The sequence below is a fragment of the Coregonus lavaretus genome (genome assembly GCF_964263955.1).
Source record: "Coregonus lavaretus genome assembly, contig: HAP1_SCAFFOLD_134, whole genome shotgun sequence".
Taxonomy (NCBI): domain Eukaryota; kingdom Metazoa; phylum Chordata; class Actinopteri; order Salmoniformes; family Salmonidae; genus Coregonus; species Coregonus lavaretus.
Window position 1 is genome coordinate 178,379 of NW_028158555.1, and position 24,786 is coordinate 203,164.

Below are 24,786 nucleotides of genomic sequence, written 5' to 3' on the forward strand. Positions count from 1 at the left end.
ATATAGAATTCATTGCAAATCATATGCGCTCTTCCATCTCTTATAAAGCACTTGTTTCAGCTTGGATGTTGGACACAAACAATAAACAGGAGCACAGTTTGAGTTTTATTGAAACAGGTCATGTTGATGATACTCAACTGGCACCCTATTCCCTATATAGTGCACTACTTTTGACCAGTGCACTATAAAGCGAATAGGGTGCAATTTGAGTGTCTGAACCGTCTGAACACTTCCTGGAGGCGTGGTCAGGCAGCAGGGGCGTGACCAATCAGCTTCACCTCAACAGGGTAGTGGTCGCTGACAGCCAATGCCTGAGAGAGTAGAGATGTACCAGTAAGACACTATTACTCAGGGGTGTCAATTGGGTATGGCGACTCTACCTAGGTCAACACCAACAATTTAAAATAGGCTACTAAAATCATTCCAATCCCGATTAGAAGGCAAATGCAGTTTAGCGGATTAAAGGGCAGACTTTAGGACCATGCGGACGCCTGGTAGTGGGAGGGAAGGCTGTTTGTATGGCTGGCTGGCTTTATGAAGAGCAGAGATCTGTATATAATGACGAGATATTCATGTCTCCACCCTGACAACGGGAGTCGTCCCAAAGGTGGGAAGGCTGGCGACAAAATAAACCCAAATTAAGCCCATTACACGCATTGGTTTCTTTTGGACAGATTGTGGTGACAGTGAAACCTCATTTTTTATAATAACGCTGTGTTCAAAACAACTGGGAACTCGGAAATCTCCAACTTCCGACTTCAGTGCGTTCAAGACAACTGGGAACTTGGAAAAAACTTGTTCTGACTGGTAAAAATATTTTTGAATGGTCATCCGACATGGAATTCCAAGTCGGGAACTCTGGCATCATTTTCGAGCTCTGACTTTACGACCTGAAGATCACTGACGTCATGATTTGACCTCGTTTTTTTAAGGGCGGCAGGTAGCTTAGTGGTTAAGAGCGTTGTGCCAGTAACCGAAAGGTCGCTGGTTCTAATCCCCGAGCCGACTAGGTGAAAAATCTGTCGATGTGCCCTTGAGCAAGGCACTTAACCCTAATTGCTCCTGTAAGTCGCTCTGGATAAGAGCGTCTGCTAAATGACCAATTATTTAATTATTATTATTTTGTTGTTGTTCCCAGTTGTCTTGAAAGCACCATGACCATCAGATGCAGGTACCATCAGTTCAGTAAAATTAAAAAGCTAATTATTTGCAAATTACCTACACCAACTGATCTATTTTGTTATCAAAGCTCGAGTTTTGAAATATAATATGGTCTGAGAATAACAATATTGTCAGGCCAGGCATATAGCCAATATGCTGTGATAATGTATTAGGCCTACGGCACAAACCTCATTACTACACAACTGTTTTTATTAGGTTAACGTTACATTTTATAAGTCATGTTTAAAAAAAAAAAAAAAAATCTGAGCGGTATATCTCCGCTTGCTTTTTAACTGCGAATGTGATCTTGACTCAGAAAAGGTTGGTGATAACTGGGTTAGAGTGTTGGACCGGTAACCGAAATGTTGCTGGTTCGAATACCTGAGCTGACAAGGTGAAAAATCTGTCGATGTGCCCTTGAGCAAGGCTTTTTTAACTTAATACCTTTTTTATTTTACTTTTTTATTTAAAAAACTGCATTGTTGGTTAAGGGCTTGTAAGTAAGCATTTCACTGTAATGTCTACACCTGTTGTATTCGGCGCATGTGGCAAATAAAATATGATTTGATTTGACATACATACATATAAATACATAAATATATATACATATCCTTTTTTAATTTCCCTTTATTACTTTCCAACCCCACCACCTCTTCCCTAATTTGAGTAAACTAGTGAACAACAATGCTTAGGCCTCTACTTCCAGCTTATACATACTCTATATACATCTTTAAGGGTTAAGAGTCGTTACCATGCTGTGGCTGAGCTTCAGTTGTGTCATGTAGTTGAACACCTCAGCCGACCCAGGGACCACTGCTCTCATCATCTCAGTGGTAGCCACAATCCTTCACAACCAGACCAACAGTTAGTCTGCGTGCGTGTGAGTGTGTTTGTGTGTGAGTGTGTGAGCGTGTGTCTGCTAGGTCTGACCTGTCGTGGGGGCAGTTGGTGTGTGTGTGTTGAACATGTGTGCGTAAATGTGTGTGTGGATGCATGGGTATACGTGCATGTGTGTCTCTGACCTGTCGTAGGGACAGTTGGTGCTAGAGACGGTGGTGTCAGCGTGGTCAGGTATCAGCCAGTGGTATCTGCTGTCTGTGAAGAGGCGTATCTGCTGCCAGTCTGATCTACTCACATAGCTACAGCCTGCGTTGAAGTCCCCCAGCAGCACTATGTCCTGCCAATCAATTCATCAATCAACCAATCAATCAATCAAGTTTTAATGTTATGTGCACAAGTACAGTGAAATGCCTTTTTTGTAAGCTCTAAACCCAACAATGCAATAATCAATATCAATGTAGCACTATACTGAACAAAAATATAAACGCAACTTGCAACAATTTCAAGTTCATATAAGGAAATCAGTCAATTGAAATAAATGAACCTGTACCTCTGCACATTGACTAGGTACCGGTACCCCCTGTATATAGCCTCGTTATTGTTATTTTTACTTTTTATTTAATTTTTTACTTTAGTTTATTTAGTAAATATTTTCTTAACTCTATTTCTTGAACTGTATTGTTGGTTAAGGGCTTGTAAGCAAGCATTTCATGGTAAGGTCTACACCTGTTGTATTCAGAGCATGTGACAAATAAAATTTGATTTGAAATTCATTAGGCACTAATCTATGGATTTCACATGACTGGGAATACAGTTATGCATCTGTTGGTCACAGATACCTTAATAAAAAAGGTAGGGGCGTGGATCAGAAAACCAGTCAGTATCTGGTGTGACCACCATTTGCCTCATGCAGCACGACACATCTCCTTCGCATAGAGTTGATCAGGCTGTTGATTGTGGCCTGTGGAACGTTGTCCCACTCCTCTTCAATGGCTGCGCGAAGTTGCTGGATTTTGGCGGGAACTGGAACACGCTGTCGTACACGTCGATCCAGAGAATCCCAAACATGCTCAATGGGTGACATGTCTGGTGAGTATGCAGGCCATGGAAGAACTCTGTCATTTTCAGCTTCCAGGAATTATGTGCAGATCTTTGAGACATGGGGCAGTGTATTATGGAGACACTCAAGTTTTTTAATCCTGTATCTCTCGACACATTCATGAAAATAGTAATGGCCTCTAAACCTTCAAGCTGCATACTGGACCCTATTCCAACTAAACTACTGAAAGAGCTACTTCCTGTGCTTGGCCCTCCTATGTTGAACATAATAAATGGCTCCCTATCCACCGGATGTGTACCAAACTCACTAAAAGTGGCAGAAATAAAGCCTCTCTTGAAAAAGCCAAACCTTGACCCAGAAAATGTAAAAAACGATTGGCCTATATCGAATCTCCCATTCCTCTCAAAAATTGTTTTTAAAGCTGTTGCGCAGCAACTCACTGCCTTCCTGAAGACAAATAATGTATATGAAATGCTTCAGTCTGGTTTTAGACCCCATCATAGCACTGAGACTGCACTCGTGAAGGTGGTAAATTACCTTTTAATGGCGTCAGACCAAGGCTTTGCCTCTGTCCTCGTGCTCCTAGATCTTAGTGCTGTGACAGAGCCTGGACTCGAACCAGGATCTCTAGTGGCACTGCGATTCCTTAGACCACCACTCAGGAGGCCCTCTGACAATTAATCTTGATGGTTCGTCTCAAATAAAACTGGGAAGGACCTCGGCGTTACTCTGGACCCTGATCTCTCTTTTGACGAACATATGAAGAATATTTAAAGGACAGCTTTTTTCCATCTTCGTAACATTGCAAAAACGCAGGTCTCCTTATTGTCCCTAGAATTTCTAAGCAAACAGCTGGAGGCAGGGCTTTCTCCTATAGAGCTCAATTTTTATGGAATGGTCTGCCTATCCATGTGAGAGACGCAGAGACGACCTTTAAGTCTTTATTGAAGACTCATCTCTTCAGTAGGTCCTATGATTGAGTGTAGTCTGGCCCAGGGGTGCGAAGGTGAACGGCAAGGAACTGGAGCGACGAACCACCCTTGCTGTCTCTGTCTGGCCGGCTCCCCTCTCTCCATTGGGATTCTCTGCCTCTGACCCTATTACGGGGGCTGAGTCACTGGCTTACTAGTGCTCTTCCATGCCGTCTCCAGGAGAGGTGCGTCACTTGAGTGGGTTGAGCCACAGACATGATCTTCCTGTCCGGTTTTGCGCCCCCTCAGGGTGTGCGGTGGAGGAGATCTTTGTGGGCTATACTCAGCCTTGTCTCACGGTAGTAAGTTGGTGGTCTGTTGATATCCCTCTAGTGGTGTGGGGGCTGTGCTTTGGCAAAGTGGTGGGGTTATATACTGCCTGGTTGACCCTGTCCGGGGGTATCGTCGGACGGGGCCACAGTGTCCCCCGACCCACCCATGTCTCAGCCTCCAGTATCTATGCTGCAATAGTCTATGTGCCGGGGGGTAGGGTCAGTCTGTTATATCTGGTGTAATTCTCCTGTCTTATCTGGTGTCCTGTGTGAATGTAAGTATGCTCCCTCTAATTCTCTCTCTCTCCCTCTCCCTCCCCTCCCGGAGGACCTGAACCCTAGGACCATGCCTCAGGACTACCTGGCCTGATGACTCCTGGCTGTCCCCAGTCCACCTGGTCGTGCTGCTGCTCCAGTTTCAACTGTTCTGCCTGCGGCTATGGAACCCTGACCTGTTCACCGGACGTGCTACCTTGTCCCGGACCTACTGTTTTCCACTCTCTCTCTCTACCACACCTGCTGTCTCGACCTCTGAATGCTCGGCTATGAAAAGCCAACTGACATTTACTCCTGAGGTACTGACCTGTTGCACCCTCTACAACCACTGTGATTATTATTTGACCCTGCTGGTCATCTATGAACGTTTGAACATCTTGAAGAACAATCTGGCCTTAATGGCCATGTACTGTTATAATCTCCACCCAGCACAGCCAGAAGAGGACTGGTCACCCCTCAGAGCCTGGTTCCTCTCTAGGTTTCTTCCTAGGTTCCTGCCTTTCTAGCCACCGTGCTTCTACATCTGCATTGCTTGCTGTTTGGTGTTTTAGGCTGGGTTTCTTTATAGCACTTTGTGACATCTGCTGATGTAAAAAGGGCTTTATAATGAAATTTGATTGATTGATATTATCATGCTGAAACATGAGGTGATGGCAGCGAACGAATGGCACAACAATGGGCCTAAGGATCTCGTCACGGTATCTCTGTGCATTCAAATTGCCATTGATAAAATGCAATTGTGTTCATTGTCAGTAGCCTATGCCTGCCCATACCATAACCCCACCGCCACCATGGGGCACTCTGTTCACAACGTTGACATCAGCAAACCGCTCACCCACACAACACCATACACGCTGTCTGCCTTCTGCCCAGTACAGTTGAAACCGTGATTCATCCATGAAGAGCACTTCTCCAGCATGCCAGTGTCCATCAAAGGTGAGCATTTGCCCACTGAAGTTGGTTACGACGGCGAACTGCAGTCAGGTCAAGACCCTGGAGAGGACGACGAGCATGCAGACGAACTTCTCTGAGACGGTTTCTGACAGTTTGTGCAGAAATTCTTCGGTTGTGCAAACCCACAGTTTCATCACCTGTCCGGGTGGCTGGTCTCAGACGATTCTGTAGGTGAAGAAGCCTGATGTGGAGGTCCTGGGCTGCGGTTGTGAGGCCGGTTGGACGTACTCCCAAATTTTCTAAAACGACGTTGGAGGCGGCTTATGGTAGAGAAATTAACATTAAATTATCTGGCAACAGCTCTGGTGGACATTCCTGCAGGCAGCATGCCAATTGCATGGTCCCTCAAAACTTGAGACATCTGTGGAATTATGTTGTGTGACAAAACTGCACATTTTAGAGTGGCCTTTTATTGTCCCCAGCACAAGGTGCACCTGTGTAATGATCATGCTGTTTAATCAGCTTCTTGATATGCTACACCTGTCAGGTGGATGGATTATCTTGACAAAGGAGAAATGCTCACAAACAGGGATGTAAACAAATGTGTGCACATAATTTTAGAGAAACATGCTTTTTGTGCCTATGGAACATTTCTGGGATCTTTTATTTCAGCTCATGAAACATGGAACCAACACTTTACATGTTGCGTTTATATTGTTGTTCAGTCTGATTTCCTTATATGAACTGTAACTCAGTATAATCTGTGAAATTGTTGCCAGTTGCGTTTATATTTTTGGGTCAGTTCTAATACCATATTTACAATGTGCAGGGACACTGGAGTGATAGAGGTAGATACTGTATGTATATGGGTAAGGTGACTAGGCATCAGGATATATGATAAACAGAGTAGCAGCAGTGAGTGTACAAAACATTTCCATGACAGACTGACCAGGTGAATCCAGCTATGATCCCTTAATGATGTCAATATTAGGAAGGTTCTCTTAATGTTTTGTACACTCATTGTATATGATGGTGTGTGCGTGTGCGCACGTGTATCTACGTGTGTGTGAGTGCACGTGCGTGCCTGTGTGTGTGTGTGTGTGTGTGGTATAGTCACATTGGTGTTCCAGCGAGCTCTGACGTCAGTGGCCACATCGAACAGAGCGTCAACCTCCTTCACTGCCGAGTCTGGAGACGTGTGTTGAGGAATCAGAACAAAGTTTCTCACAGCTATAAGAAGAGAGGGAGAGAGAGAGGGGAGGGAGGGAGAGAGGGGAGGGAGGGAGAGAGAGAGAGAGAGAGAGAGAGAGAGAGAGAGAGAGAGAGAGAGAGAGAGAGAGAGAGAGAGAGAGAGAGAGAGAGAGAGAGAGAGAGAGAGAGAGAGAGAGAGAGAGAAGAGAGAGAGAGAGAGAGAGAGAGAGAGAGAGAGAGAGAGAGAGAGAGAGAGAGAGAGAGAGAGAGAGAGAGAGAGAGAGAGAGAGAGAGAGAGAGAGAGTTTGCTTCTTGAAATTCCAATATCTTGAAAACTTGCCTGCTGACATGCAAAACTATCAACAGAGGACTAATGAAAAAAAATACACAAATATGTTTTTTGAGTGAATTATTTTTTTATGTAAAGGAACCACATATTTTCTCTCACACACACACACACACACACACACACGGAATCTCTCTCTCACTCTCATTCCCCCTCTCCCTCCCCCCTCTCTCACACCTCTCCCCATTACCCTCTCTCCCCCATCACCCCCCTCCCTCTCTACCTGTGTAGTTAGAGGAGAACATGACAATGAAGGGTTCTCTGATGAAGGCATCTGTACCGCAGGGCTCACAGCCGTCATCGTACGTGTAGTTCTTAGCCACAGAGACCGTCTCCTCTCTATCATATAACAGCAGAAACAAGCTTTAGGAGATGGTTTCAGTGTTTAGTACAGAACAGAGCAGAACCGAACAGAACCTGTACAGGTAGAGGTATCTCTCTGTATATTACCTGTACAGGTAGAGGTATCTCTCTGTATATTACCTGTACAGGTAGAGGTATCTCGCTGTATATTGCCTGTACAGGTAGAGGTATCGCTCTGTGTATTACCTGTACAGGTAGAGGTATCTCTGTATATTGCCTGTACAGGTAGAGGTATCTCTCTGTATATTACCTGTACAGGTAGAGGTATCTCTCTGTATATTACCTGTACAGGTAGAGGTATCTCTCTGTATATTGCCTGTACAGGTAGAGGTATCTCTCTGTGTATTACCTGTACAGGTAGAGGTATCTCTCTGTATATTACCTGTACAGGTAGAGGTATCTCTCTGTGTATTACCTGTACAGGTAGAGGTATCTCTCTGTATATTACCTGTACAGGTAGAGGTATCTCTCTGTATATTACCTGTACAGGTAGAGGTATCTCTCTGTATATTGCCTGTACAGGTAGAGGTATCTCTCTGTGTATTACCTGTAGAGGTATCTCTCTGTATATTACCTGTACAGGTAGAGGTATCGCTCTGTGTATTACCTGTACAGATAGAGGTATCTCTCTGTATATTACCTGTACCGGTAGAGGTATCTCTCTGTGTATTACCTGTACAGGTAGAGGTATCTCTCTGTATATTACCTGTACAGGTAGAGGTATCTCTCTTTATATTACCTGTACAGGTAGAGGTATCTCTCTGTATATTACCTGTACAGGTAGAGGTATCTCTCTGTATATTACCTGTACAGGTAGAGGTATCTCTCTTTATATTACCTGTACAGGTAGAGGTATCTCTCTGTATATTACCTGTACAGGTAGAGGTATCTCTCTTTATATTACCTGTACAGGTAGAGGTATCTCTCTGTGTAGGTACTGCGGCCCAGTTCCTCACTGACAATGTGACGGTACCTATAGGGAGACAAGCCTCTGACAACGAACAAAACATACATTACAATATCATTATATAGTTATTAGAAAACACACATTACAAAGTCTTCACATTGGGAGGGCTGTCATTGGTTAGTGGATGTAATATTGTTTCAGGGCTGTGATTGGTCTTACTTGTTGACGTGTTGCATCAGTTTGTTGGTTGCTGATAGGTCGGTGTCTCTCACTTCCTGGATCAACACGATATCATAACGGTGCACTATCTAATACATAAAAAAATCATAATATAATTTAATAACAATTAAGCATTTATTGTGGCTGGTTTCCCGGACACAGGCTATTCTTGGACGAAGAAGTACTTTCAAATGGAGAATCTACAAACGCTTTTAGGCCCAGGACTAGTGTTTACTAAGACCATCTGATGCTATGAGACATATTATAGATGATGATGCTATGAGACATAGTTTCAAAGACCATATCATGTTATGAGATAAAGCTTTATTGTTACACACCGGATAGGTGCAGTGAAATGTGTTGTTTTAGAGGGTCAGTCATAATAGTATGATAGGTGCAGTGTAATGTGTTGTTTTACAGGGTCAGTCATAGTAGTATGTTAGGTGCAGTGTAATGTGTTGTTTTACAGGGTCAGCCATAGTAGTATGATAGGTGCAGTGAAATGTGTTGTTTTAGAGGGTCAGTCATAGTAGTATGATAGGTGCAGTGTAATGTGCTGTTTTACAGGGTCAGTCATAGTAGTATGATAGGTGTATTGTAATGTGTTGTTTTACAGGGTCAGTCATAGTAGTATGATAGGTGTAGTGTAATGTGTTGTTTTACAGAGTCAGTCATAGTAGTATGATAGGTGTAGTGTAATGTGTTGTTTTACAGGGTCAGTCATAGTAGTATGATAGGTGTAGTGTAATGTGTTGTTTTACAGAGTCAGTCATAGTAGTATGATAGGTGTAGTGTAATGTGTTGTTTTACAGGGTCAGTCATTGTTACGCCCTGATCGAGAGAACTCTCGTTGGTTGGGTCAGGGTGTACGTTTTCTGTTGAGATCTATGTTAGTGTATTTCTATGTGGTAGATCTAGGTTGTATTTCTATGTTTGGCCGGGTGTGATTTCCAATCAGAGACAGCTGTCGCTCGTTGTCTCTGATTGGGGATCATACTTAGGTAGCCTGGTTGCCTACCTTAGTTGTGGGATCTTGTTCCGTTTAGGCTTGTATGTGTATAGCCTGAGGACTTCATGTTACGTCTTGTTTTGTTTTATGTTTATTGAGTTAATAAACATGTACGCTTTTCACGCTGCACCTTGGTCCGACCCGTCTCTCAACGATCGTGACAGTCATAGTAGTATGATGGTGTAGTGTAATGTTTGTTTTACAGGGTCAGCCACAGTAGTATGATAGGTGCAGTGAAATGTGTTGTTTTACAGGGTCAGTCATAGTAGTACGGCGCCTCTGGATCAAATGAGGGTTAAGTGCTTTGCTCAAGGGCACATTGACAGGTTTTTCACCTTCTCGGCTCGGGTATTCAAACCAGCGACCTTTCGGTTACTGGCTCAATGCGCTAACCGCTAGGCTACCTGCTTCCCCCTACCTGCTACCTACCTACCTGCTTCCCCCTACCTGCTACCTACCTACCTGCTACCTACCACCTGCTATCTATCTACTTGCTTCCCTCTACTTGCTACCAACCTACCTGCTACCTACCTACCTGCCGCCGTTGCATTATGATGTTATGAGGTAAAGCGTTGCATTACGATGTTATGAGGTAAAGCGTTGCATTATGATGTTATGAGATAAAGCATTACATTATGATGTTATGAGATAAAGCATTACATTATGATGCTATGAGATAAAGCATTACCTGAGTGATGATGTCCATGAGGGTCGAGTTGGAGGACTTCTTGTCTCCGAATGACTTGATGTTGAAGGCTCCTAGCAGCAGACAACCTCCCAGCTGCACCAGGGCCAATAGGAACAGCACTAACGGACAGGCCACACGCATCCTGGAGGTCAGGGGTTAGAGGTCGGGGGTTAGAGGTCAGGGGTTAGAGGTAAGATATTACAGGCCACACGCATCCTGGAGGTCAGGTGTTAGAGGTCAGAGGTTAAACTTCACCAGGGCCAATAGGAACAGCCCTAACGCACTGGCCACACGCATCCTGGAGGTCAAGGGTTAGCGGATTAGAGGTCAGGGGTTATAGGAACAATCTAAAGATACATTGAAACAGCACTGACTGATATCCAGACAGCTGAGTTCTCCTTATTCTATCTGTGGAGATCTGTAGAGAGAACTTCAGCTTTCTACTCTCCCTCTAGTGACAAATTAACCCAGTAACACCTCTCTATCTCACAATTCAAGGAGAATCTAGCTGGTGCCAAATCACTCCCTACCCTTCACTCTTGTCCCTAGCCCTTGGTTCAGGCCCGGCTCCAGGCATAAACAACATAAGTGGTCGCTCGGCCAGGGGCCCCCGACCAAAAAAAAGGAGCTCAGTTCTCTGGGAACTCAGAAGTGGTCTCAACTTACAGTACTGTTGAGAGTTAGAATAGTAGAATACACAAGGTGCAAGTTCAACATTTGGTTGTGCACAAAGCAGTTTTTCTCTTGTTTTGTCATTCACTGACAATCACTCAATTTGCCATGTCAGATATCTATTTTTAAGTTAGTCTAACCTGTTATCTAAATTCGTTGTAATCATGGCCGAATACAGACTGGCATGCAGGGTGATAGGCGGAGTCAGGACTTCCACTACTTCCTGCTGGTTATCTGGTGTTAGGCGGAGTCAGGACTTCCACTACTTCCTGCTGGTTATCTGGTGTTAGGCGGAGTCAGGACATCCACTACTTCCTGCTGGTTATCTGGTGTTAGGCGGAGTCAGGACTTCCACTACTTCCTGCTGGTTATCTGGTGTTAGGCGGAGTCAGGACTTCCACTACTTCCTGCTGGTTATCTGTTGTTAGGCGGAGTCAGGACGTCCACTACTTCCTGCTGGTTATCTGGTGTTAGGCGGAGTCAGGACTTTCACTACTTCTTGCTGGTTATCTGGTGTTAGGTGGAGTCAGGACATCCACTACTTCCTGCTGGTTATCTGGTGTTAGGCGGAGTCAGGACTTCCACTACTTCCTGCTGGTTATCTGGTGTTAGGTGGAGTCAGGACATCCACTACTTCCTGCTGGTTATCTGGTGTTAGGCGGAGTCAGGACATCCACTACTTCCTGCTGGTTATCTGGTGTTAGGCGGAGTCAGGACTTCCACTACTTCCTGCTGGTTATCTGGTGTTAGGCGGAGTCAGGACTTCCACTACTTCCTGCTGGTTATCTGGTGTTAGGTGGAGTCAGGACGTCCACTACTTCCTGCTGGTTATCTGGTGTTAGGTGGAGTCAGGACATCCACTACTTCCTGCATAACATGTCACGGTGGAGGGTTCTTTCTGGCCCATTGGCGCTCTTGGACTTCACCACAAACATTGGGATGTCATCTGATATCTTCCGCACCACAATGTGCACTTCAGACTCCAAGCTTTCAGATAACTTGAGTTTCCCTCGAATGCACTTGTTCCTGACCAGCACTCTGTCACCTTCAGTGATTGTAGAAGCTGTCACTTTTGAGTCCCATTTGTATTTGTTGGCCATCTGACTCTTCTCTGCAGATTTCACAGCCAACTCGTAAGCGTACTTCAGTCGTCTTCTTAGCTGTTTAGTGTAGTTCTGATGCGTGGTTGCATTATTGCCAGCAGGACTCACATAATACCTCCACTCCACTAGGGGTTTCACATAATGCCTCCACTCCACTAGGGGTTTCACATAATGCCTCCACTCCACTAGGGGTTTCACATAATACCTCCACTCCACTAGGGGTTTCACATAATGCCTCCACTCCATTAGGGATTTTACATAATAACTCCAATCCATTAGGGGTTTCACATAATACCTCCACTCCATTAGGGGTTTCACATAATACCTCCACTCCATTAGGGGTTTCACATAATACCTCCACTCCATTAGGGGTTTCACATAATGCCTCCACTCCACTAGGGGTTTTACATAATATCTCCACTCCACTAGGGGTTTCACATAATCCCTCCACTCCATTAGGGATTTTACATAATAACTCCACTCCACTAGGGGTTTTACATAATATCTCCACTCCACTAGGGGTTTCACATAATCCCTCCACTCCATTAGGGATTTTACATAATAACTCCACTCCATTAGGGGTTTCACATAATGCCTCCACTCCATTAGGGGTTTCACATAATGCCTCCACTAGGGGTTTCACATAATGCCTCCACTCCACTAGGGGTTTCACATAATGCCTCCACTCCATTAGGGGTTTCACATAATACCTCCACTAGGGGTTTCACATAATACCTCCACTCCACTAGGGGTTTCACATAATGCCTCCACTCCACTAGGGGTTTCACATAATGCCTCCACTCCACTAGGGGTTTCACATAATGCCTCCACTCCACTAGGGGTTTCACATAATACCTCCACTCCACTAGGGGTTTTACATAATACCTCCACTCCATTAGGGGTTTTACATAATACCTCCACTCCATTAGGGGTTTCACATAATGCTTCCACTAGGGGTTTCACATAATACCTCCACTCCACTAGAGGTTTCACATAATACCTCCACTCCATTAGGGGTTTTACATAATACCTCCACTCCACTAGGGGTTTCACATAATGCCTCCACTCCACTAGGGGTTTCACATAATGCCTCCACTCCACTAGGGGTTTCACATAATGCCTCCACTCCACTAGGGGTTTCACATAATACCTCCACTCCACTAGGGGTTTTACATAATACCTCCACTCCATTAGGGGTTTTACATAATACCTCCACTCCATTAGGGGTTTCACATAATGCTTCCACTAGGGTTTCACATAATACCTCCACTCCACTAGAGGTTTCACATAATACCTCCACTCCATTAGGGGTTTTACATAATACCTCCACTCCACTAGGGGTTTCACATAATGCCTCCACTCCACTAGGGGTTTCACATAATACCTCCACTCCACTAGGGGTTTTACATAATACCTCCACTCCATTAGGGGTTTTACATAATACCTCCACTCCATTAGGGGTTTCACATAATGCTTCCACTAGGGGTTTCACATAATACCTCCACTCCACTAGAGGTTTCACATAATACCTCCACTCCATTAGGGGTTTTACATAATACCTCCACTCCACTAGGGGTTTCACATAATGCCTCCACTCCACTAGGGGTTTCACATAATGCCTCCACTCCACTAGGGGTTTCACATAATGCCTCCACTCCACTAGGGGTTTCACATAATACCTCCACTCCACTAGGGGTTTTACATAATACCTCCACTCCATTAGGGGTTTTACATAATACCTCCACTCCATTAGGGGTTTCACATAATGCTTCCACTAGGGTTTCACATAATACCTCCACTCCACTAGAGGTTTCACATAATACCTCCACTCCATTAGGGGTTTTACATAATACCTCCACTCCACTAGGGGTTTCACATAATGCCTCCACTCCACTAGGGGTTTCACATAATACCTCCACTCCACTAGAGGTTTCACATAATACCTCCACTCCATTAGGGGTTTTACATAATACCTCCACTCCACTAGGGGTTTCACATAATGCCTCCACTCCACTAGGGGTTTCACATAATGCCTCCACTCCACTAGGGGTTTCACATAATGCCTCCACTCCACTAGGGGTTTTACATAATACCTCCACTCCATTAGGGGTTTTACATAATACCTCCACTCCATTAGGGGTTTTACATAATACCTCCACTCCATTAGGGGTTTCACATAATGCTTCCACTCCACTAGGGGTTTCACATAATACCTCCACTCCACTAGAGGTTTCACATAATACCTCCACTCCATTAGGGGTTTTACATAATACCTCCACTCCATTAGGGGTTTCACATAATACCTCCACTCCATTAGGGTTTCACATAATACCTCCACTACATTAGGGGTTTCACGTAATACCTCCACTAGGTGTTTCACATAATGCCTCCACTCCACTAGGGGTTTCACATAATATCTCCACTCCACTAGGGGTTTCACATAATGCCTCCACTCCATTAGGGGTTTTACATAATACCTCCACTCCACTAGGGGTTTCACATAATACCTCCACTCCACTAGGGGTTTCACATAATACCTCCACTCCACTAGGGGCTCCACTGTTCTTTTCTCTTGACACTCAGTATGCCTAACATGTCCTATGGAAGCGCTCAACAGGATTACCATGAGGGTGGTAAGGGGGTTATTCGTGATTTGACACCAGTAATGGAGCATATTTCCGCTATCAACAGACTTAACGTTGACCACTTGGTCATTATGCATCCTCTCAGGAAATCCATAATGTACAATCCAGTTGTCCCAAAGTGCTCTGGCTACTGTCTTTGCGGTTTGGTCTTTAGTCCGGATAGCTAAAGAGTATTTTGTCAAGTGATCTGACATTTTTGTTGTGTCTGAACTGTTAGGTTCAAGTGAGATCAAATCTATACAGACTAGCTCTGGTGGACGGTTTGATATTCACGAGGTCAACACAATACTCTACCCTTGTAGAGTTACAACACAACAGTCTACCCTTGTAGAGTTACAACACAACACTCTACCCTTGTAGAGTTACAACACAACACTCTACCCTTGTAGAGTTACAACACACTACCCTTGTAAAGTTACAACACAACACTCTACCCTTGTAGAGTTACAACACAACACTCTACTCTTGTAGAGTTACAACATAACACTCTACCCTTGTACATCACCTCAGACATTCTCTACACTTCTTGTTCACTTGGAACGCCATTCTAGGCCAGTAGAAGAGGGCCCTTGCCAGGCCATTCTAGGCCAGTAGAAGAGGGCCCTTGCCAGGCCATTCTGGGCCAGTGAAAGAGGGCCCTTGCCAGGTCATTCTAGGCCAGTAGAAGAGGGGCCATGCCACATCTGATACAGGGCTGCACCAAGGCCTGAGGTGCTGGCTTCAGTATGGAGCATATATGGAATCCTCCAACCTGCAAATGCAAGAACAGGTGCAGAGGTGAGCCTCTCAAGGACGGTCTCAAAAGTGATCTGGCAACAATCACCACATTGTCCTGCAAGTAGTGGGCTCCTCAGGGGCCTCTTCAGTTTCCCTTTCTTCTTCACGGAGGAATCTCAGACTAGAAGATAATTCAGTGGCCTGACAATCCTTGAATAATTCTGAACAAACCTTCTGTAATATCCAGAAAAACCAAGGAACGCCCTAACTTCCTTTGTAGTCCTTGGATTATCAGATTCCTCGATGATGTTGGCTTCAATTAGCTCATAAAAGTGCTGCTTCAGATCGTTGAAATCGGCCGGGGACACACGACGAGTGTGCTCCTTGAAAGGCACATCAGTTGACACTTTGATCCTATGTTTCACTCCAGATATACACTGAGTGTACAAAACATTATGAACACCTGCTCTTTCCACTACATAGACTGACCAGGTGAATCTAGGTGAAAGCTATGATCCCTTATTGATGTCACTTGTTAAATCCACTTCAACCAGTGTAGATGAAGGGGAGGAGACAGGTTAAAGAAGGGTTTTTAAGCCTTGAGACAATTGAGATATGGATTGTGTATGTGTGCCATTCAGAGGGTGAATGGGCAAGACAACATATTTAAGTGCCTTTGAACAGGGTATGGTAGTAGGTGCCAGGTGCACCGGTTTGTGTCAAGAACTGTAACGCTGCTGGGTTTTTCATGCTCAACAGTTTCCTGTGTGTATCAAGAATGGTCCACCACCCAAAGGACATCCAGCCAACTTGACACAACTGTGGGAAGCATTGGAGTCAACATGGGCCAGCATTCCTGTGGAATGCTTTCGACACCTTGTAGAGTCCATGCCCCGACAAATTGAGGCTGTTCTGAGGGCAAAATGGGGGGTGAAACTCAACATTAGAATTCACCGGAGACTTCAACAGGTTTCCCTTTGAGAACAGAGACAAGCTTGCTGTTGTTCACTAGTAACTGCCCTATCGGTTCATCCATGAAAGAAGCAGTGACTCAATGACAAACAGCTCACAGTACATGGGCAAAGTCTTCTTGAATAGTGAGTTGGTGACAATCACTTTCACACTTGGAAACCCCTGCTTTAGCAGTTTGATCACTGACAGTTAGCTTGCCAGATTATGCAAATGCTCTTCTTTTTTTTTAAAGAAGCCTGCTAGTAAAATAGATGCTGGTGTAAAAGAAGCCTGCTAGTAAAATAGATGCTGGTGTAAAAGAAGCCTGCTAGTAAAATAGATGCTGGTGTAAAAGAAGCCTGCTAGTAAAATAGATGCTGGTATAAAAGAAGCCTGCTAGTAAAATAGATGCTGGTGTAAAAGAAGTGTCATGGGCCTCTCACTCCACCGGGTTACCACCTTAATTTTCTTCCACTCTGCTCACCACTCTCTCTACTCAGCCTAACTAGCTCCACCTGTCCCTGCTCTGCTCTGCTCTAATTACTCTGCCAGCTGCGCTGCATTACCCACTACCTCTCCCAGTATTTAAGGCCCTGTCTTTCAGCTCTCCGGTGTCAGATCGTCTGCAAAGCTCACACCCGGAACCTGTTTGCTCGCGCTTCTGGCTCACCCTGGTTTTGTGACCCCGGACCTGCCTGTTTTTTGGATACTCTTCTGCCTCAGGAGATCCAGACCTGCTTCTGCCATTACGACTCCTGACTACTCTTCAATCCCGGTAACTCTGACCAGCCTTCTGCCTTGCTACTACGTATTTTGGATTTCCCTTGAACTGTACTGCTGCCTGGTTTCATTCCGCCCTGTTGTGTCTGTGTCTCCCCCCCCAGGACTTCTGGACCACCCACCACCGGCTTCATAGGACGCATCGCTGCCACTGGGGGGGGCACAGACCCAGCGCATTGGACGGGATCCCTGTTACCCCTGGAGCCTTCATTCACTCCCTACTTCCCTTTTCCCTTAAGTTTAATAAACTTTCTGGTGTGACGCAATTGTGGTCCTCTGGTCGTCTGTCTGAACCGTGACAGTACGATCTGACCATTATGGACTCAGCGCACACTTTCCCCGACATGGAAACCGATGAGCATGAGCAGCAGTTCCAGCAGCAGCAACAACAACTCGCCATGATCATTCAACTCCTCACCAACCTTACCCCAGCCAGTCTGCCCACCAGCCCAGCCCCCGAGTTACCTGCCCCGGTCATTGCAGCCGCTGCTCCGGAACCCAAGATTGGAAACCCCGAGCGGTTCAACGGCGATTCAACCCAGGTCCGGCCATTCCTGACTAGCTGCCGACTTCAGTTCTCCTTGCAGCCAAGGACCTTCGCCACGGAGGGGGCTAAAGTTGGGTATGCCATCACTCACCTGACGGGCCGAGCTCGACTCTGGGGAACAGCAGAGTTCGAACGTCAAACCCCCGCATGTGCAACCTTCGACCTGTTTGCTGAGGAGATGCTGAAGGTGTTTGACCTGGATTCACCCACCGCAGAGGCGTCTCGTGAACTGTTCAGTATTCGACAAGGCAGACGTACAGTCGCAGACCATTCCATCGACTTCCGAACCCTGGCTAGACGAAGTTCTTGGAACACACCATCGTTGGTGGACGCGTTCTTCCATAGTTTGGCTGACTATATCAAGGACGAGTTGGTCTCCCATGAACTGCCTTCCACTCTTGATGAAGCCATCGCACTGACTGTCAGGATCGACAGAAGGATACAGACCCGTCGTCGTGAGAGGGGGCGCCAAGGTCCACCTACTACCGGCATTCGGAGAGATCCGACTGGGCTCCTGTCATCTACTGCCACTCACCCAGGTCAGCTTGATCAGTCTGAGCCTATGGAGATTGGGCGAGCCTCCCTCACTCCTGCAGAGCGCCAGCGCCGCTTCACCTCAAACCTCTGCCTCTATTGTGGAGGTGAGGGACATCGTGTGGTAACCTGCCCTTTAAAGGGCCGAAGCTCACCGGGCATAGGGGGAGTCCGGTTGAGTTCAATGACCATCCAGTCCTCCGACCGCAAACCCCTGCTGCAAGTTCACCTCCGCCTCTCTGACTCAACTCACACCCTGGCTGCTCTGGTGGATTCTGGCGCCGAAGCCAACATAATGGACATCAAGCTGGCACGCCAACTGGGACTGGAGAACCTCCGTTTGACACCTCCTATTCCTGCCCGGGCACTGGACGGACACTTACTCGGATCGGTCACTCATGTCACGGCCCCGGTCTCGATGGGTCTGTCCGGAAACCATCAAGAAACTATCCAGTTTCACCTGCTCCCCTCTCCAGGCCAACCCCTCATCCTGGGTTACCCATGGCTCCGCCGGCACAACCCTCAGCTCGACTGGGTGACCGGGGTGATCAGGGAGTGGGGAGAGGACTGCCACCGAACCTGCCTGCTTGCTGCCGCACTACCCCCTCGGCCAGTACCTACTAACTCCGCTCCTGACCTCTCCAATGTCCCAGAATGCTACCATGGTCTCAGAGAGGTGTTTAACAAAGCAAGAGCCACATCTCTGCCCCCTCACCGTCCGTACGACTGTGCCATCGACCTCCTCCCTGGAACAGCTCCTCCAAAGGGTCGTCTTTATTCGTTGTCTGCTCCTGAAAGAAAGTCCATGGAGGACTACATCAATGGCTCTCTGTCCGCAGGATTAATCCGTTCATCTTCATCTCCTGCTGGTGCTGGCTTCTTCTTTGTGGGGAAGAAGGACGGATCTCTTCGCCCCTGCATCGACTACAGGGGACTCAACGACATCACAGTGAAAAACCGTTACCCTCTGCCTCTGCTCACCTCTGCTTTTGAGTTGCTCCAGGGAGCCACTGTTTTTACCAAGTTGGATCTCAGAAACGCTTACCACCTAGTGCGGATCCGGGAGGGAGATGAATGGAAAACCGCATTCAATACACCAACAGGCCACTACGAGTATCTGGTTATGCCTTTTGGCCTCACCAATGCTCCTGCTGTGTTCCAGGCTCTAGTGAATGATGTACTGCGGGACATGTTAAACAAGTTTGTCTTCGTTTACCTGGATGACATCTTAATCTACTCCAGAAACCTGTCTGAACACACCCGCCATGTCCAGCAAGTCCTTCATCGTCTTCTGGAGAATTCCCTCTACGCCAAGGCAGAGAAATGTGAGTTTCACGTCAAGACAGTGGCCTTCCTGGGGTACATAGTGGCAGAGGGAAGTATCCAAATGGATCCTGCCAAAGTATCAGCAGTCACTTCATGGCCTGTTCCGGAGAACAGAAAGAAGCTGCAACAGTTTCTGGGGTTTGCTAACTTCTATAGGAAGTTTATCCGGAACTACAGTACCGTTGCTGCCCCTCTCACTGCTCTAACCAGCACCAAGCAACCCTTCACCTGGACCCCAGCAGCCGACAAAGCCTTCAGTACCCTCAAGGTGAGGTTCACCTCCGCTCCCATCCTCCAGATGCCTGATGTGGACCGGCAATTCATTGTGGAGGTGGACGCCTCGGATGTGGGAGTTGGTGCTGTGATTTCTCAGTGGGCTGCGGAGGATAGGAAGCTCCATCCCTGTGCCTTTTTCTCACGTCGGTTGTCCCCCACTCCTGGTCGCAGCAATTGACATGGGTGGAGTACGCACACAATTCTCTGACCTGCTCTGCCATCGGTATGTCCCCTTTCCAATGTGTTTATGGATACCAGCCTCCTCTATTTGCCAGCCAGGAAGAGGAGGTTACTTGCCCATCTGCACTTGCTTTTGCCCGTCGATGTCGCCGCACCTGGTCCCAAGCCCGAGCCACACTCCTCAGATCCGTTGCCAGCTACACTACCGGGGCCAACCGTCGGAGAATTCCTGCTCCCACCTACCATGTTGGTCAAAGGGTGTGGTTGTCATCGAAGAACCTGCCACTCAGGGTGGAGTCGCAGAAGCTGGCACCTCGGTTCATTGGCCCATTCCCTATCATAAGAGTGATTAGCCCAACTGCTGTCCGGCTCCAACTGCCTAATTCCCTGAGGGTGCACCCCACTTTCCATGTGTCTAAGATTAAGCCCATCCATGAGAGTCCGCTGGTCCCTGCTGCGCCTGGTCCTCCTCCTCCACGGCTCGTCGATGGTGGTCTGGTTTACACCGTCCGCCGCCTGCTTCGGTCCAGACGGAGGGGTAGGGGTCTCCAGTACCTCATTGACTGGGAGGGCTATGGACCTGAGGAGAGGACCTGGGTGCCAGCTAGTCGGATTGTGGATAGGACTCTCATCACCGCTTTCCACCAACGGCATCCTGATCAACCTGCAATCCGTAGGGGCCGCCCCAGAGGGGTCCCTAACCGTCCGGCCCGCTCGGCTTCCTGTCCTGTGCCTGATCCTGTCTCGGGACCTGTCCCATCTCCCGACCACGGCCCTCCGGCTTCCTCCGAGGATGAGGACGTTCACTCGGACCGTTCGGAGGAGTTCTAGCCCTCCTCCGGCTCCCCTCCTCCCGCCCGGCGTGGTGTTGCTCTTGGGACTTCTGGGGCCGTCCCTTGGGGGGGGGGTTCTGTCATGGGCCTCTCACTCCACCGGGTTACCACCTTAATTTTCTTCCACTCTGCTCACCACTCTCTCTACTCAGCCTAACTAGCTCCACCTGTCCCTGCTCTGCTCTGCTCTAATTACTCTGCCAGCTGCGCTGCATTACCCACTACCTCTCCCAGTATTTAAGGCCCTGTCTTTCAGCTCTCCGGTGTCAGATCGTCTGCAAAGCTCACACCCGGAACCTGTTTGCTCGCGCTTCTGGCTCACCCTGGTTTTGTGACCCCGGACCTGCCTGTTTTTTGGATACTCTTCTGCCTCAGGAGATCCAGACCTGCTTCTGCCATTACGACTCCTGACTACTCTTCAATCCCGGTAACTCTGACCAGCCTTCTGCCTTGCTACTACGTATTTTGGATTTCCCTTGAACTGTACTGCTGCCTGGTTTCATTCCGCCCTGTTGTGTCTGTGTCTCCCCCCCCAGGACTTCTGGACCACCCACCACCGGCTTCATAGGACGCATCGCTGCCACTGGGGGGGGCACAGACCCAGCGCATTGGACGGGATCCCTGTTACCCCTGGAGCCTTCATTCACTCCCTACTTCCCTTTTCCCTTAAGTTTAATAAACTTTCTGGTGTGACGCAATTGTGGTCCTCTGGTCGTCTGTCTGAACCGTGACAAGAAGCCTGCTAGTAAAATAGATGCTGGTGTAAAAGAAGCCTGCTAGTAAAATAGATGCTGGTGTAAAAGAAGCCTGCTAGTAAAATAGATGGTGGTGTAAAAGAAGCCTGCTAGTAAAATAGATGGTGGTGTAAAAGAAGCCTGCTAGGAAAATAGATGCTGGTGTAAAAGAAGCCTGCTAGTAAAATAGATGGTGGTGTAAAAGAAGCCTGCTAGTAAAATAGATGGTGGTGTAAAATAAGCCTGCTAATAAAATAGATGGTGGTGGGGCGCTGGTCTAAAGTAGTGCACTATGTAGGGAATTGGGTGCCATTGTATTTGGGACAAATCATTCACTAAACCCTAAACCTCAATTAAATCTTGTAATAAATAATGTGGAAATTGAGCAAGTTGAGGTGACTAAACTGCTTGGAGTAACCCTGGATTGTAAACTGTCATGGTCAAAACATGTTGATACAACATTAGCTTAGATGGGGGGGGGGGGAGTCTGTCCATAATAAAATGCTGCTCTGCCTTCTTAACAACACTATCAATAAGGCAGGTCCTACAGGCCCTAGTTTTGTCGCACCTGGACTTCTGTTCAGTCGTGTTGTCAAGTGCCACAAAGAGGGACTTAAGAAAATTGCAATTGGTTCAGAACAGGGCAGCATGGCTGGCCCTTAAATGTAAACAGAGAGCTAACGTTAATAATATGCATGTAAATCTCATATGGCTCAAAGTGGAGGAGAGATTGACTTCATCACTACTTGTTTTTGTAAGAAGTGTTGACAATCTGAATGCACCGAGGTGTCTGTTTAACCTACTAGCACACAGCTCGGACACCCATGCATACCGCACAAGACATGCCACCAGAACAGACTATGGGAGGCGCACAGTTCTACATAGAGCCATGACTACATGGAACTCTATTCCACATCAGGTAACTGATGCAAGCAGGGAATCAGATTTGAAATAAACTGATAAAAATACACCTTATGGAACAGCGGGGACTGTGAAGAGTCACACACACAGGTACATACACACGCATACGCACACAAGCGCTAGCACACACACTCTACACACACATACATTGTAATATTGTTGTATGGTGGTATTATACATTTTGCATTGTAGATATGTAGTGGTGTAATAATGTTATATGATGTACTGTCTTATCTTTTGTTTTATGTGTGATGTAAGTGCTTTAATGTGTTTGGTCCCCAGGAAGAGTAGCTGCTGCCTTGGTAGGAAGTAATGAGGATCCATAATAAACCCCAGGAAGAGTAGCTGCTGCCTTGGCATGAACTAATGGGGATCCATAATAAATACTAATGTGGGACGTAACCATAGTGAAACATGCTAGGGTAGAAGAAGAGTAACTTACCTGCTAGTGTTGGTTGGTTCAATATAGTGTGGGTCCCCTGCCTCAGTCTGAAGGGAGAGGAAGCCTGCTATTATAGAGAGAGGACAGAGCTCTCTGTGTGTCCGATCTCACAGTCTACTGTAGTACCTTTGATACAGAAGCCACTATCTGGTCCCCCACCCCCAGCTTATATTCACCTGGGCTGGAGGCTGGGACTGTGGGAAAACATCACGTTTAACCAGTTAGGTCCACGGAGGGAGGAGGGGGAGGGGGAGGGAGGGAGGGAGGGGGGAGGGGGAGGGGGAGGGAGGGAGGGGGGGAGGGGGGAGGGAGGGAGGGGTGAGGGAGGGAGAGGGAGAGGGAGGGGGGGTGGAGGGGTGAACCCATATTACCTCATGATGTTGTCACCACATGTACTCTACTGTAGGCTACAAGACACACATACAGACGACTATAACTGAGATCAGTTGAACCGTACAGGACACATACAGACTACTATAACTGAGATCAGTTGAACCGTACAGGACACATACAGACTACTATAACTGAGATCAGTTGAACCGTACAGGACACATACAGACTACCATAACTGAGATCAGTTGAACCGTACAGGACACATACAGACTACTATAACTGAGATCAGTTGAACCGTACAGGACACATACAGACTACTATAACTGAGATCAGTTGAACCGTACAGGACACATATAGACTACTATAACTGAGATCAGTTGAACCGTACAGGACACATATAGACGACTATAACTGAGATCAGTTGAACCGTACAGGACACATATAGACGACTATAACTGAGATCAGTTGAACCGTACAGGACACATATAGACTACTATAACTGAAATCAGTTGAACCGTACAGGACACATATAGACTACTATAACTGAGATCAGTTGAACCGTACAGGACACATATAGACGACTATAACTGAGATCAGTTGAACCGTACAGGACACATATAGACGACTATAACTGAGATCAGTTGAACCGTACAGGACACATATAGACTACTATAACTGAGATCAGTTGAACCGTACAGGACACATATAGACGACTATAACTGAGATCAGTTGAACCGTACAGGACACATATAGACGACTATAACTGAGATCAGTTGAACCGTACAGGACACATATTGACGACTATAACTGAGATCAGTTGAACCGTACAGGACACACATAGACTACTATAACTGAGATCAGTTGACCCGTACAGGACACATACAGACTACTATAACTGAGATCAGTTGAACCGTACAGGACACATATAGACGACTATAACTGAGATCAGTTGAACCGTACAGGACACATACAGACGACTATAACTGAGATCAGTTGAACTGTACAGGACACATACAGACTACTATAACTGAGATCAGTTGAACCGTACAGGACACATATAGACTACTATAACTGAGATCAGTTGAACCGTACAGGACACATACAGACGACTATAACTGAGATCAGTTGAACTGTACAGGACACATACAGACGACTATAACTGAGATCAGTTGAACTGTACAGGTCACATATAGATTACTATAACTGAGATCAGTTGAATTGTACAGGACACATATAGACTACTATAACTGAGATCAGTTGAACTGTACAGGACACATATAGACGACTATAACTGAGATCAGTTGAACCGTACAGGACACATATAGACTACTATAACTGAGATCAGTTGAACTGTACAGGACACATATAGACTACTATGCTACAGATGAGATTTTATATTTTACATTTTAGTTATTTAGCAGACGCTCTTATCCAGAGCGACTTACAGTTAGTGAGTGCATACATTTTCATACTGGCCCCCCGTGGGAAACGAACCCACAACCCTGGCGATGCAAGCGCCATGCTCTACCAACTGAGCTACACGGGGCATATATAAATCAAATCAAATCACATTTTATTAGTCACAATCTTCGTAA

At 46.5% G+C, this 24,786-nt stretch overlaps 1 protein-coding gene across 1 annotated transcript; it reads right to left on the bottom strand.

Annotated features, from left to right (window-relative positions):
* Positions 1–92: 92 nt before the first annotated feature.
* dnase1 (deoxyribonuclease I) lies at positions 93–22,963 on the bottom strand. The gene is made up of 9 exons (XM_084198068.1): positions 22,859–22,963; positions 10,198–10,339; positions 8,501–8,589; positions 8,279–8,365; positions 7,235–7,350; positions 6,592–6,704; positions 2,184–2,338; positions 1,913–2,006; positions 93–311 (listed from the first exon to the last, which is right to left on the bottom strand). Exons 2-9 carry the CDS (start codon positions 10,336–10,338, stop codon positions 246–248), a joined length of 861 nt encoding a protein of 286 aa, XP_084054194.1. The 5' UTR covers position 10,339; positions 22,859–22,963; the 3' UTR covers positions 93–245.
* Between the last annotated feature and the right edge of the window lie 1,823 nt (positions 22,964–24,786).